Source organism: Crocodylus siamensis, chromosome 2 (assembly GCF_052110815.1).
Source record: "Crocodylus siamensis isolate JL-2025a chromosome 2, ASM5211081v1, whole genome shotgun sequence".
Taxonomy (NCBI): Eukaryota; Metazoa; Chordata; order Crocodylia; family Crocodylidae; genus Crocodylus; species Crocodylus siamensis.
In genome coordinates, this window is record NC_143396.1 from 199,330,755 (window position 1) to 199,347,360 (window position 16,606).

Below are 16,606 nucleotides of genomic sequence, written 5' to 3' on the forward strand. Positions count from 1 at the left end.
TTTAGTAATAAAGTTGCTGTTTTCTCAGCCACATTAAAAACTAGAAGAAATCTATTTTCATGGGTGTCTGGTTCTGCCAATAAGTATTTAACATATAAAAGCAGATAAATATGAATGTATGACTAAGCACATAAAACACATGAGATTAGCATAATATAATAGAAATATAGAGGTACATAATTAACAATGACTATAGCGTGCCAATCCTTATCCATATGAAGGTTCCTGTTTATGCAGGCAGTCCTGCTTATGTCTTATGTGATTAAGAGTTTGCGGGATCAGGCTCCAAACACTGCTAACTAGGTTTTAGTAATCAATTGAGATCTAATTAATATCCAAGAACTGTCTTACATTAATAAATATAAATTAAGTGGAAAACTAAGCATACTTACATACAGGATTGTACTAATTTACCAAAAAAGTATACTGAAATAATTTGCTAACTTCATAGCTGCAAAGAAAATAATTATAATGTCTTGTGTCTCAAAATACCAATGCATAAATTTAGTCTTATGCCTAAATTTAATTTTGTCAAGTATTCCTTGACAAGGCTGGGGAGAATTAATGCCTGACTGACCTTTTCCCTAAATACAGGTCCATCACACTACAGAGGTGATTGATCTTTCCGTACATGGATAAGCCACCCTAAAAATGTTTGTACTTAACAACTTAGAACCAGATAAAAAAAGGACATAAATGTATGGAAGTTAAACATTGCAACTTCTAACTTTTAGGCACCTGGGGCGCATGCAGATGAGTGGGAACATGCATTTCCCTGTGGATAAGTAGCAGCAGCACACTTTGTGCCACTGCAACTTGTCCCCAGGGAATGCCCGTGCCACATGTACTCTGATGTGTGGCAGGTTACCCCAGGTGGGGTAGGAGAGACTGGAGCCAGCAACTGAATCCCCAGCAACCTTATTTGAGGCCCTTTGGACCTCCAGGAGCTGCAGCTGTGGTGCTCCTGCAGCAGGAAGCTTGGGCAGCTGGCGTGTGACTTCAGCCAGCCAGGCTTCAGTTTTGGATGGTGCATACTGCCTCCACATGCACTTCCCTGCTTTTTTCTGCATGGGTTTTTTTGACCCTGGAATCTCCCAGGATCAACCGTCCTCCCTGCCCTGAGAAGTAGCAGTGCGGGGAACACCAGCATGTGCAGTGTGTGGTGCCGCAGACAGGATCCATGCTCATCTGGATGTGCCCTTAGGCTCTATAGGGGAATCTAGGATCCTTTGTGAAACTGCTAGGCTTCTTATATGGGGCCTGGAGATTGTTAGGCACTTTTGAATGGGAGCCTAAACAGCCAGCACTCAAAGCAGAGCTTGCCAATGGGATACACAGAGGTGTGTGTCAAATATAATAATAAATATAATATATTTATTATACATACAAATAAATATAATAAACCCATACTCAAAGCTGGATCAAGGCACCTCTGTCCATTTGGAGGCCAGAAGCCTCTCCTGAGTGTAGACAGGTTCCTATACTTTCCTTAAAGGACCAAACAAGGCTCTTTCTCAGGAATAGGTCAGACTTTGGCTCCAATCTCTGGTCCCAAGACTGTTAATATACTTGATGTGAAACAGTCATTAGATGAAATACATAAATAGTCTTGGAAGCTAGGTTGAAAACCCTGATGTTCTTATTCCCAGGGTAGGTCCCACACTATAGTACTAGGCAAAAAATTACGCTTCCTCCTGTACTTTTTTGCTGATCCAGTAAATCCACAGCACAACAGCCAGTAACCTGGACCTTTTTTTAAGCCTTCCAAGCAGAAGAAAGAGCAGTCCTTCCATTTCATGGGTCAGTCTTCTAGCCACTATGCTATTGTATAATTAGGATCATGTTGTTTATAAAGAAAAATAGTTTGTCAATAAACAAGTACATAGTAATTTCCAAATCTTTACTTCTTAATGATGAAATAATTTTTAGGCTGAAAGGGGCATGCCTGCAAACATCTGGCACAATTTGTGGGGTATACAGATATTCTCCATGGTGCAATTATATTGTTGCCATGGGAATTCTTGAACTCTGTTCTAATGAATGCGATTATTTGCCTATATAAAAATATCTATCAACTAGGGAGAATAGGCTTTTCATTGTATGAATAAGGGTAAATCCTTGTTTCACAATATATAACTTAAGGAAGAAATATAATGTTTATTTATCCAAATACCTATGAATCATCAAAATAGTCAACAGTGATATATTGAGAGAGGGAAAGAGAGCATGCATAAACAAAAGGATTGAGAACTACAAGATCATGTTTCAATTCTCGGCTGTGCTGCAAACTGATTGTGTAAACTTAGACAAATCATTTACCTGCCTCAGAAACTGAATAAACTTACAGATAGGATTTTCGCGTGAAAGGGCCCATTGAAATATTGTACTTTTGATGCATACCTCATTTCCGTTACCACAAAGAGAACAACAGGTGCATGCTTTACAAAGGCTACAACTATAAAATTATTATGAATGATTAAGAGCCAGATTCAGGTCTCATTTGTTCTGGTGTAAATCTGGAATCATTTCACTGATATGAAAAGTGTTACTTTGGGTTTTCACTAACAGAGGATATGCATTTCAGACTCTGGCCAAAAAAGAAAAATATAGAAACAAGTTTAGAAAATATTGTAGAAAATGGAGTATGATCATCCACATTTTTATAACATATTTGACTGTTTGTCAGTATTTAAGCTTTTTGTTTGAAATATTTCTTTATATAATAAAAGTACAATAATAAAATATCAGTTCATTTTACTTATGCCAAAAATCCTATATAACTAACCCATATGACAGTAGTCTAAACATACAGTACATAACTGGCAACAAATACCTTAATATGCCTTTGCATTTAGATCTAGTATTAGAAGTAAGAAGCAACATTGTTCTTGGAGCCAAGCTGTCTGTGGATAAATTTGTTACTGCTTTAGAAGAAGAAAAATTAACTGAGGATCTGGAGGAAAACCAAACAGAAGAAAATGATGGCAATATAGATGATTCAGATCAATATCCGTAAGTTATCCAAAATGATCATCATTAACATCTACAGTACATAAATTTTAGTATAAGCAGAACTAGATACATAAAATGCATTACTAGAAAGTATTTATAAACTCCCTAGCCTTGTAATGAAAAACTATTCTGTTATGCTGTTCAGGTTTCTAAGTGATGAGCATTCTAGAAAAAAAGTACTTTTGTTGAATGTCCAGGTTTCAACATTTAGCAAGTGATTTCTGAATAACATGTAATCAACAAAAAAAGAACAGGTGCAAACTTGCAAAAATATTGGCATTGTTTGTAACTGTTGTATGTCTTCTATCAGTTTCACATGCTGAGTGCCTTTATTAGACACTAGAGGTTATAGACAGAAACTGAGAAGAATGAAATAAGGTATGACTTGGAGCCAGGACAAAAAGCTAATGGGTGGTAAAATATATATTAACGAGCAGAATGGATGACAAATAGTAGTAGGAACATAGGAAGATAAATACAGTAAACAGTGCTGGTGAGGGGATGGAGAAAATTTTCACTGCTTATCCACATTTTTACTGCAGAAGCTCTGTCACCCTCTGCAGTCCAATTTGAAAAATATCCTGTTAAGCTACGTGTGTGTGTGCGTGTGCATGTGCATGCCTCTGTGTGTATGTATATAAGGATTCAAAAGCAACATTTCAAATGTAAGTGCCTGAGTTTAGACTCTAGAGCAATGATCCTCAGCTTTTGTTGGCCCCTGGTCAGCAATCATGAGCGTCAGGACTCAGGACAGCAGGCAGACTAAATTGCCCCTGCTGGCTCCAATTACCTGGATAGGCGGCTGCATGCTTATAAGCAGCAGCTTTTCCAGAACCCAGCAAGCTCCTTAACAGCTTCTTTGCTGGGTTTTTGGTTGTATGGACCTTGTTTGGTTCTGCATTCCCTGGGTTGTGACCTTCTTGAGCAGGAGTGTTAAGGTATGAGCAAGACCTGGCCCATGAAACTGAGCTCTCGGGGCTCTCCAGAGGTCCAGAAATTTGACTGTGTGGTAAGTGGTGGTAGTATTAATTTATCTTCTAATTAATGCTGCTGCCACTCATCTTGTTGCCAAATTTCCAGACTTGAGTGGAGCCCTATTGACCAGATCAGGCCACTGGAGGAAAAAAGTCCCTCATGACAGCTTCAAGTTCTCTGTGTATTGTACTTACATAGGCACGTAAATAAGTGAACTAGTTTTCAGAGGTGTTTGAATATTGACTTTACTGAGTGTTTGAGCAGGACTTGATCACTGCTTGCCACTTGCGCTGCAGGAGTGGCTGCACCCTCCACTCCCAACCTCCTCCTCACCTACACCTGCTGGTGTAGGGAGACTGTGCCACAGGAACCCTCCAAGAACTTTTTTAAAGCATGCTCCTGAGCCTTCTCTTTCCCACATCCCCTGCCTACCACTGCTGCTTCCTCTGCTGTTCTGGGTGGCAGAGGGGTTGGCAGTGGGCAGGCAAGTGGTATAGGGAGCAAGGAACCTGAGCCTTCTCCATGTACCTTGCCCCCCCGGTGCTTACACTCCCTGATGCCTGTCTCTGCACCACTTGTCCCTGCCTGCCCCTCTTCCACTTCTGTCCCCCACTGATCTGGGCACAGGGAGATCCCCAGAGCTGTTTCTGACGTGTTCCTACTCCATGCTGAAGGGAGCAGTTGTGCAGGAACCCAGCTCAGCTGGGGACAGTGGGGGTGACACAAGTTTCCTGCTTCCAGCTCCTGCTCCTTGCCTGGCTCTTTTTGCCTCCTGTTTCTCCCTGCTGGCTGAGAGCAGGGGCTGAAAAGAGGAACATACATGAAACTACTGCTGCACCCAGCTGATACAGGCATGGAGAGAGCCACAGAGCCACTACTGACCCATGGTACAGGAAGCAGCTGTGCAGGGAGCTGGCTCCCAGGAGCAGGCTGAAAGGAGGAAAGTACACACCTTGTAGCACTGGGCAGAAGCAAGTCAGGAGCAGCAATAAGGCTCTTCTTGTGCCTGTGTCAGTTGGGAGTCAAATCACTCTAGCTGGGAACTGTGAAGAGCAGCTCAGCTAGGGACTGTAGCACCTGTGTGCAGATTCCTGCTTCCAGTGTCTGTGCTCTGCCAGCAAGGGACGTAAAAGGAGGGTGACCTGGCTGGAAGGAGGAACCTGTGCTCTGCTGATGTTGTCCCCAGCCAAGCTGGCCTCTATGCACAGCTGCTCCCCACAGCTCCCAGCTGGAGCAGTCTGATACCTGATTCTAAGAAGAGGCTTGGCTTTCCCCATATTGAACAGGGAAGAAAAATATGTTTTGGATTGAGTAAACATGGTATTTAGCTGCTTAAATACAGATTTAACTACCTAACTTTTGGTACCCAAGTTGGAGAAATTAGCTCCTGCATCTTCAAGAATACATTTCAGTATAACAGGGAACCTCAAATATTGTGATTAAGGTTTGCTGAGTTTGCAGGGGCACCAAAATCACCTTGGGCCCTAGGCCCAGTCTGGACCACAGGGCACTTCCCAAGCTGGATCTGTGGACCCAACAGCAGCAATGGCAGTGGTTCCAGCGGGGGTGGGAGTGGGAAGGATTCTGACAGAGGTGCCAGGGGAGTCTGGTAATGGCAACAGAGGTCTAATAGTGACAGCAGGGTTTAGTGGCAGCAAGGCGAGTGATACTGTGAAAGCACAACCTTTGCTCGACCCTGCCACAATGCCATGTGTAAAGGAGCATGGGGACCCCCTAATTCTGTGGCAGGCCAGAATGGAGCTCCCAGTAGCCTGCTGGTTAGTAGCTGGCAGGCCCGATGGAATGGCTCTGTGGCCTATCCAGCCTATGAGCTGTATGCTTGACTCCCCTCATGTAAATCATTCAAATCTGGGAATATATCTTTAAGGCTCATCAGAACAGGCTTTCTTACCATATTTAAATTATATCCTCATTTTGGTAGTTTAGAGTGGTAGAATCCTTGTCTGCCATGTGGGGGACCTGGGTTCATTTCCCGGATGTGCACATAATTACAGCTGCCGAGGCACTGTATGTCCGGACTCGGTCTGCCCTTGGATTCTGTCTCAATGGTCTAAAGGCAGGATGGAAGGTCTAGGCAGCCTCCACTCCATACTCCTGCATAGGTGTATGCGTCAAAGGTCCTGGTGACCTGTCTCACATACACCATGATCCAAAGGATCAATGGTTGCCTACTACTAATACTGATACGTTATCCTTTTCAGTCATAGTTTGCTGTTGCTGCTTCCTGTTTTGGCTGTAAGAAAATGTATATGTGCATAACTATGAACATTGAAAAATGTTGGCAGAAAGTGTATAAATCTTCAAAAAAGATTAAATTGGATTGAGTTAAGTTTCTGTTCAGTTTGTTTGTAATCTATTATACATTTGAATGACACCTGGGTTTAAAGTGAGAAATATCGCTGAAACGATCAGAATGAAAATTTTGTGGTTCATAATTTGAGAAGGGATTATTTATAGTTTTTATTACAGGGAACTGTTAAAAGCTAATGCTAGTTGAATTTGAGGCATTTTAATATTTAGAGCAGGAAGTAAGTGAAAGAGAAAAATGAGGACCTTTTGACACTTCCTTGGAGATGGGAAAAGCTGATTTTAATGCAATGTTATATACTCTAGCCTTTAAACTGGGCTTCTACACAGCTTTTTTAGTGATTTTTCTTAATCACAACATGCACAGAAGTGAAGGGGGTTACAGCTACTGCATCATCACTCATGCAAACACAAGCTATAAGTTTGTAACCCCTCTCAGGAGGGGTGTGGGTATGTGACAGTGGTGACTTGGGTTCCCCAGCAGTACAACAGTTTAACAGTAGGGTACAAACAAATCTGATTTATTTACACCCATTAGAACAACGATCTGCAATGTAACCTATGCAATACTGCATGGAAACCCGATAAGAATTACCCTTGTTAATGGTGCATCTTAAAATCCCAATTCCAGCTGTCCAACAGGAACCCTTTGGGGTGAGACTTTTTGCCTTATGCACAGCCTAAGCTGCCCCAGATTGCACAAGGACCTTTACCGTTCCACAGTCACACTGCTCATATTAACTTCTGTAGCCTTTATAAGTACAACTCAGTTGGGACCTGCTCTGTAGCCACAGTCAAATTTCTGTCTCTACTGTGTCTCCTCAGTAGGGAAGTCGATCCTCCTCCCAGCTGCAGTCAGACCAGGGTCCTCTACAGTCTCCCTAGGGCCTCCTTCAGTGGCTTTGGGAGCCTATCAGGGAGCAAGGCCTCTCCCCTACTCCATCTACCCCAGCTCCAAAGAGAGGCCAGAGAGAGCAGGGGAGAGGTCCGGTCACCCCAGGGTGTCTGGGACAGCTGCCCCAGGGATTGACTTAGGGCTTTGGGTGAAATAGCTCCCACATTGCAGCTCCTTTTTCCCACTTCTCCTCCTGCTAGCCCCCAAAGCAGCCTGGGGGCTATAGTTCAACCCATTGTCCCCTGCTTTTTTCATTTTTGCAGGCTTTTGGTAGCCCTGCCCATTCTCTTTCCTACTGGTTTGTGGCAACTGCCTGCCCTATGCAGGCTGAAAGCCAAAGTTCAGCTCAACTCCTTGAGACTAGTTTATGTGGGCTTGGAGAGGCCGCACCCTTCTATGTTTAAGCCTTGCAACCCAGGGGCAAGGTTTCCAAGTTAAATCTAGTTTGAAGGTTCACATTAAAAATAATATGCTCTCAGTCTGCTATTCTCAAAGCATTTTGATAATAGCTTTATTTCCCAACATAAGTAGTATCAGTAGCATAACTATGGTGGGGTGACTGGGGCAGCTGCCCCAGGCATTGATGTAGGGGGAGGTGGGAACAAAAAAAATATCAGCTGCTCCTGCAGCAGCATAATCACACCAGCAGCACAGTGACAACTAGAAGTCACCGCTGCCCCCATGCATTCTGCTGTCCCTGGTACCTGGCTGTTTTGTCACACCTCTGAGTAGTGTCACTTCCTTTGATGTCAGTGTTGCTTCCTGCATCGTTGCTTCATGGCATCCATTTTGTGTTAGCCATTTCTATTTCAAATTCTAGGGATTAATAATCCCAGTAATAAGCTTACTGTTACTGGGTTTTTGCTTGACTTTCAACAACTATAAACATTATTCAAGTTTTATATTATATAAAGGTAACAAAGTTTTCCTGCCCTTTTTCCTTTTCTTTTCTTTAGCATTCACAGTGAGATATTATTAGTGATTGCTATATAATCTTTTCATTGCTAGAAAAAATTAATTGACATTTGTGGACCCAGGAATCCTCCCTATTCCTTTATTCATGATGTATAAATTGGTTTGGATATACTGAAACACTCAGGTTTGTTCATCAGTTTTTTTCTCCTTCAAATATAGCTTGTATATTGTATGAGTTATCTAAAATTATATAAATAGTATTAATATTAAAATTGGTGTAGAAATTGCAGCAAGGTGTTTTAAAACCACTTTCACAGTTGCTTTTTGCCTCATGTTTCTTGTTTTCATGAAATTTTGCCAAATCAATCATTATGTCATGCAACTTTGAAATTTTGCACATCTTCACAACGAAAGCAACTGCTTTAAAAATCATTCATTTTCAGGTATGAAAATTTAACAAAGTAAGTGCAATATTGAATTGCCAAAAAACATACTTTCAGTGCACTGGGCAGCCAGTACCTGAAAAGATGGATCCCTGTAAATTGGCTCCCCAATCACTAAAGTCCATATGAACCTTTCTGTTGTATTTAATGGGCACTGGATCAGGACATCTTAGAACTGTCACTCATCAGACTCAGACTAACTACAATGAAGAGATGTTTGCCTTCAAGTTGTTCAGTACCCTCTACTGGATAAACTAAAAAGTATTATTTATGGGTATTTTCTCACTACAAAATATATTACATGCTAATGAACAATGATTAGTTGTTGCGGTTGGATAGAAATAGCCATCACTTTTATTGTAGGATCAGCTGTGCCAGGAAGTGTCCTCACACAGTTGATCCAATTGATCAGCAGAAATGGATGTCACTAGAGCCATTGTCCCGCAGGTTTGGACTTCAGGTTTCAGGGGCCTGATTCTGAAGGGCAACAGCCCTGGGTGCCTTGCAGGGGAATTCCTGGGGCACACAGCTCTCTCCTTTATGGCGTCACAAACTGTGACTAGGTTTGGATGCTCAAACATTTTTGGGAAATTGGAGTGTAACAAAGGGCAGGAACATTTTTTGCTCACAACATGTGCCACTATAAATAAATTGTAAAGTGTAAATATATTTATCGCAGCCCAAGGGCAATGTTTGTTTGTACCCATTGTCATGATTGTCATTATCAAGAAGGAGAGAGAAAAAGTAGTTGACTGAAAGGCAGAGCAATTCTACAGCAATTTTAATATTAATACTATTTATATGATTTTAGACAGCTCATATAATATACAAGCTATATCTGAAGGAGAAAAAAACTGATGAACAAATCTGCGTGTTTCAGTATTTCCAAACCAATTTATACATCATGAATAAAGGAATAGGAAGGATGCCTGGGTCCACAAATGTCAATTAATTTTTTCTAGCAATGAAAAGATTATATAGCAATCACTAATAATATCTCATTGTGAATGCTAAAGAAAAGAAAAAGGGCAGGAAAACTTTGTTACCTTTATATAATGTAAAACTTGAATAATGTTTATAGTTGTTGAAAGTCAAGCAAAAACCCAGTAACAGTAAGCTTATTTCTCTCCAATATTTCTTTAGTTGTGGACTTTAAGGAACTTACTGTTACATTAGACCTATTTCTCATTTTTGTGTGAGTGCAGGAGTGAAGGATTTCTAAAATGACAAGAGCAAATACATGTGTTCCATCTTTCTCAGTACCCCTAATAAATACAGAAGCTTGTTTTGACCTCCATAACAAGTTAAAAAAAGACCATTTGTTCTGCTGCATAAGCCCATTACATCCTTAACAATGGAAATTATTTAAAAATATTGGGCTGGTTACAAGGCAGTGCTCCAGTTTAGAAGTGGTTGAATTCCATTGAAATCAGTGGAATTACCCTGGTGTGACACAGGAATAACTCAGATGCTTCTGGAAACAATGAAAGAAATGAGCTACAAAAACAGAAGAGATCTAGAGAAAGCTGGAAAAACATTCAGTTAACAGTGACACTCCAGACAGGGGTTGTACTTACTGATTATGGCAATAGATGGCACTGTTTTCTTAAAGGTTGGACTGGAGGCTGAAAGTGCTGCATTTGGTAAAGAATCAATTATAAAAGACAAACTGATTATTTGTAGTCCTGCCTGGAAGTAGTCATTTAGATTAAACCAGTGCATAAGTCATCACTGATACAAATAAATGGTATTGTACAATATTACCTATTTCTAAAATTAACAAAGTATGTGGTATCCTGCATACAAATCATCCCAGAAAATATCCAAATAGGTCTGGTATATGGGCTTGATTATTGCATTGTCTCAGAGCCTACAGTACGAATTGCTTTAGCTAGTCATAAACTCTTCAGGGGACAATGTGACTAAAGAGCATTGCACTCTCCTGAGAAAGAGGCAATGTGACACCCCGTAGGTCTCTTCAGTTCTGAGGAAGGTGAGAGAAAGGCCAAACTGAGAGAAATAAGCCATGCTAGGTGTGCTGGACAAAGATAATTCCCGCTGCAGTGACTGAGATGTGAATGCAAAGAGGGGACACCTTGCCCAGTGCCTGGCACTGTCTGACTTTGTCTGTCAATGTAAATTAAATATGTGGTTTGCAATATATTTTTGAGATTTATGGAGGCATGGCCCTCTGGAAAGTAATTTGTCAAAATCCAGGTGTTTGTTACCCTTTTTCTTATAGTTTCATAGTTTCTAGGGTCAGAAGAGACCTGAGCAGATCATCGAGTCCGGCCCCCTGCCATGGCAGGAAAGAGTATTGGGGTCAAATGACCCCAGCAAGGTATACATCTAGTCTCCTCTTAAAGACCCCCAGGGTAGGAGCCAGCACCACTTCGCTTGGAAATTGGTTCCAGATCCTAGCCGCCCTCACCATGAAGTAGTGCCTCCTGATGTCTAGTCTGAATCTACCCTCTGCCAGCTTCTGACCATTGTTCCTGGTCACTCCTGGCAGTGGATGGGGGAACAGGGACTTCCCCAATGCCTGCTGGTCCCCTCTGACTAATTTGTAATAGGCCACTAGATCCCCCCTCAGCCTTCTCTTGTGGAGGCTGAACAGGTTCAGGTCTTGTAGCCTCTCCTCGTAAGGCCTGACTTGCTGCCCTCTGATCATGCGAGTGGCCCTCCTCTGGACCCTCTCCATGTTGTCCACATCCCTCTTGAAGTGCGGCTCCCAGAACTGGACGCAGTACTCCAGCTGCAGCCTGACCAGTGCTGCATAGAGAGGGAGGATCACCTCCTTGAACCTGCTCGGGATGCATCTGTGGATGCATGACAAGGTGCAGTTGGCCTTCCCGACTGCATCCCCACACTGCCTGCCCAAGTTCATCTTGGCATCAATGATGACTTCAAGATCCTTTTCCGCCTCTGTACTGATGAGAAGGGAGTTCCCCAGCCTGTAGGTATGGTACCGGTTCTTCCTCCCCAGGTGCATCACCTTGCACTTGTCGGTGTTGAATCTCATCCTATTCTCATCTGCCCACCCCTATAACCTGTCTAGGTCTGATTGCAGCCTATTCCTTCCTTGTAGCATTCCCACATCCCCCCACATCTTAGTGTCATCAGCAAATTTGAACAGGGTGCTATTTACCTCCTCGTCCAAGTCACTGATGAAGATGTTGAACAGTGCGGGCCCGAGGACTGAGCCCTGCGGAACCCCACTGCCCACATCCCTCCAGGTGGAAAATGACCCATCCATCACCACTCTCTGGGTGCGGGGGTGCGGCCCTCCAGCCAGTTGGCAACCCATTTGACAGTGTGGGTGTCGACACCACAGTCCCCCAGTTTCTTAATGAGAAGAAGGTGAGAGACAGTGTTGAAGGCCTTCTGGAAGTCCAGGAAGACTATGTCCACTACTATCCCTGCATCTAAGGATTTGGTGATCTGGTCATAGAAGGCCACCAGGTTGGTCTGACAGGACCTGCCGCTAATGAACCCATGTTTATTGCCCCTAAGCATAATCTCCCCTGCTGGCCCCTCGTGGTTATGCACCAGAATAATTTTCTCAAAAAGCTTGCCCAGGATTGAGGTAAGACTAACTGGTCTATAGTTCCCCAGGTCCTCCTTCCTCCCCTTTTTGAAGATGGGAACCATGCTGGCCCTCTTCCAGTCCTCTGGCACCACAAAAGAGCACCACAAGTGCTCGTAAAGCCATGCCAGGGTCCCACAATGACCTCAGCCAATTCCCTCAGTACTCTAGGGTGGAGATTGTCCGGACCAGCTGATTTGAATACATCCAGTCCCTCCAGAAGTTCCTTAACTAGTTCCTCACTAACCCTTGGCCTAGGTGCACCTCCCCTGGGGTCTAAGGGGGGGCCCAGAGGCGGGGGTGACTGTTCTGTTCCCTGCTCAGGAAAATGGAGGCAAAGAAGTCATTAAATAGGTTAGCTTTGTCGTCTGGTTTGAGAACCAAATTTCCTAGCGTGTCTTGCAGGGGCCCCACATTACCCGGAACCTTCTTTTTGTCCCCTATGTATTTAAAAAGGACTTCCTTTTGTCCTTGATCCCAGTTCCATCCTTGGCTTTCCTGACTGCCCCCCTGCATCCTCGAGCAACCGCAGTATAGTCCTCCCTGGTGATGGCCCCTCCCTTCCATTGGGTGTGCACCTCCCTTTTAGCTAGGAGACATTCCTAGCTAGGATGCTTGTGGTGAGCCATGGGGGCTTTTGTGCCCTCCTGCCCCTTTGATCCGTGTTGGGATTATCTCCCTTTTGGCTTGGAGGATCGTCTCCTTAAGGAGCGACCACTCTTCTTGGACACCTGGCTCCCCTCCCCTCCCCTCCGGGATCTCAGTGCTTCCTTGACTATTCTCCTTAGCTCATTGAAGTCTTCCCTCCTGAAATCTAGGGCTGCTGCTTTGCTGTAGGCCTTTGCCACCTTGCGCCGGATGGTGAATTCCAGCAGGCGATGATCACTGTCGCACAGGTGGTCGAGCACCCTGAGCCCTCTCACCAGGTCGTCACCTGTGGCCAGCATGAGGTCCAACAAGGTGTCTCCCCTGGTGGGGCTGTGCACCTCCTGGGTTAGATGGAGGTCCTGCACTCTGGCTAGGAACCTACGTGAGTGGTCAGACCTGGCTGACTGCTCTTCCCAGCAGATGTCTGGAAAGTTCAGGTCCCCCATGATGACCACATCCTTTGACCTTCTACCTCCATGAGCTGACTTAAGAATTTCTGATCTAGCTCTTCCTCTTGGTTGGGTGGTCTGTAGTAGACCCCCACTGTTAAGTCTCTTTCCCCTCGACTGCCTTGTATTCTAACCCAGAGCACTTCAGAGTGCCCCTCCTCTGATTCTTTGCTAATTGATATGGATGTGTATTCCTCCTTTATGTAGAGTGCCACACCCCCACCTTTCGTCCCTGTCCTATCCCTCCTGTACAGCCTGTAGCCCTTGACATTCACTGCCCAGTCATGCGTTGGGTCCCACCACGTTTCAGTGATCCCCACTATGTCTGGGTTGGTGTCAGCTAGCAGGAAGGTAAGTTCCTCTTGCTTGTTTCCCATACTATAAGCGTTTGTGTAGAGTTATTTGAGGCCTCCTGTGGATTTGTGCCCTGGCCTCCTACTTTCAGTATTACCCTGGCCCCTGTTGCCTACTTGTGTATATGTTCTGCTCGTCAGTCTATGCTGGGCTGTACTTGTGGGTGTTGCTTGGTTTGGCAGTCCAGTGCTTCCTCTGCCCACATCATCCCCTTCCCCCAATAAGCCTAGTTTAAACCCCACCAGAGGAGATCCGCCAACCTAGAAGAAAACACACGCTTAGCTTTAGAGGAAAGGTGGAGCCCATCCCATCTGAGCATGTCTCTTGCTGTCCATAAACTAGGCAAATAAAGTACTTTATCCAATTAAATAATCAAGGCATACTATATAATCTTCCATAGCTTTTCTGTAACCATCCATATTATGAATGCTGAATACCTGTGGCTTTGATCCTACAATCTCCTGGTTAACTTAAGCCACTAGAACAACTTATGTAGGGGTTGGTGGTGGGTACAGGAAGGAAAAGTAGGAGAGTTAAGTGCTTGTATGGACCTGTGCCAAGAGGACTCGGCACCTTGGAGGACTGAGGCACAAATTTTTAAGCTGAAAGCCACCCTCTTTATGTACCTCAGAGGCATCTCTTTATTTTAAGAAGGCATACTCTTTAAATTCATAGTCTGCATGCAAAGCAGATAGTCAGTGTTGTATAAGCTTTTTATATAGCATTCTTCAAATATAATTGTGAAAGGAGACCTTGGAGGGGTTATTCAGCTAGGGTCTGAGCCAGATCTGGTTGAAGTGAATGGGATTCTTTCTATTTCCTATATTTACCAGACTGCAAGATGAGATTTTTTTTTCTCCATTCAACATGGAGAAAAAAAAATTATGCCAATCCCTGCTTTCAAAGAGGAGTAGGGGAGTGGAGGAAGAGAGGGGGGAACTGGGGAGCCTTGAAAAATAAGCCTCTCATCTTGGAGGCAGAGGGGGGCAAGGCAGCTGCGGTTCTGCCTCTGGTCCCAAACCTGGGTCAGGGCCAGAGTCAGAACCACAGCATCCACAATCATCCCCACTTTGCCTGTCCCCAGCAGCCCCTCCCTGCCTTCCCTCTCTCCCCCACCCCTTGCACCTTATTGTCAGGTACTGCTCCATTGCTTCCTGGGCACAGAGCACCACACAGTGGTGGCGGTGGCAGCAGCAGGTCTGGCCCTGGGATGCTGCTGTGTGGCTAGGCAAGGGCCAGAACTTCCATGCCTAGGAGGGAACGGAACCGAAGTCATGCCTGACAGCAAGCAGTGGGAGGGGAGGAGGAAGAGAGAGGGAGGGCAGAGGCTGTATGGGGGTAGGCAGAAGCTGGCTGTGCCAAACCATGCATGGGGGGTGCAGATTGTAGTGGGGACAAGAGGTGGGGGTACAGAAAGGCTACCTGATGCCTGACCACTGCCTGCCCATTTGTTGCTGCTTTCCCTGTTGCAGCAGTGTGAGGGACAAATTTAAGATGACCCTCCAATAATTAGATTCCATATATGGAAATTTATATCAAATTCATCAATTTTTCCTATATGGAACCTAATTATTGCGGGGGGGGGTCATCTTAAATTTAAAGTTGTCTTGGTTTGGGTAAATATGGTATGTCAATGGGAGATGAATTGTCTTTGACAACATTAGCTTTCATTCACTGACTGTCAGCTGTATATAGGAGGCTCTATGATTAATGAATTTCTAATATGATGGCAACTAAAAATCTTAGTCACTTAATGGTGAGTCCTGAGACAAAATCCTGGCTGCACTGTAGTCAATGGGATGTTTGGTATTCATTTCAGTGGATTCAAAGTTTCACCATTTGTTTTATAAGCTATTTTTATATCTGTGGACCATATTATACTTTGATCCAAGTCCTTCAGTTTTTACTCTGAAAAAAAAATCCTTTGATAAAGAATGGTAACCTATACCTCTAGCTACTAGTCCTTCTGAAGTATACCCTTAATAAAACTGAATATTAAAAAAACCACTCAATTTTTCAATACAAAATTCTGACCCATAAAGAGCTGTCAGGTGATCCCCCCCAAATTATCATGTTGGTTTTTTGCATGTTTTGCAGTGATTCACATTCAAAATCACATCTTAAGACAGATGCTTGGTACATGAAATACAAATATAAATGGCAAGAGAATTCTCCCAATTTTGATGAGTATGATAATTCTTTAAAGGCCACAGATCAAGAATTCTTTGAAGATGCAGAATTATCCCAGAAGTACAGGTAAAACAGTTATACTTTTATAGAACGTTTGCTGAATATTTGGACAATGTCACACAAAAGATGACAAAGCAGTTGTGTTAGATCCGTGTATCATACTAAACCTTGTTCTCTTGTGTTTACTCATCTCCTGCAATTTCTTACTCAGCTAAATTCTATATATTAGCCAAGCTTGTGCTATTCTAAGAACAGCTGAATTATTTCCCTACAAAAAATCCCCATCAGGATCCATGGGTGACTTTTGCAAAATATGATATACCTAATCCAATGCATCAAGTGCTTTATGACAACTATGCAGGTGAAACTAAACAGTAACCACAGACCAGAATGAAGTCTCACAGAAAAAGTAGAAAGAGCAGGCAGACAAAGTTCTTTGGGTAAATTTGATTTTTTTTACTAGACCAACTAAATAGTTGAAAAAATGGTTGTTTCTAAGCTTTTGGGCACAAACACTCTTCTTCAGGCATAGAGAGCAGAGAGGAGCCCATATGCCTGAAGAAGGGAGTTTGTGTGCAAAATAAAAAAATATTACATTTACTCAAAGAACCTTGTCTGCCTATATCCTTAGACCAACACGGCTACAACCAACACCCCCTAAAGCAGTGGTTCTCAACCTTTTGTGTAGCCAACCCATTTGTAAACCTTGATGGCCAGTCCCAACATAGCGCCTCTCATTCCTGACCCGCTGACTCCCACCCCCGGGCCACAGTCCCCCAGTTTGTGGGGCAGGGTGTATATGGGAGGGCAT

At 43.6% G+C, this 16,606-nt stretch overlaps 1 protein-coding gene across 1 annotated transcript in view; it reads left to right on the top strand.

Moving 5' to 3' along the window:
- The window catches only part of DCDC1 (doublecortin domain containing 1), a 500,455-nt gene that overhangs the window by 432,248 nt on the left and 51,601 nt on the right, over positions 1-16,606 (top strand). The window contains exons 26-27 of the mRNA XM_090034627.1: positions 2,856-3,012; positions 15,703-15,861. Coding sequence (XP_089890753.1) covers positions 2,856-3,012; positions 15,703-15,861 — 316 coding nt within the window. The remainder of the gene's footprint in view (positions 1-2,855; positions 3,013-15,702; positions 15,862-16,606) is intronic.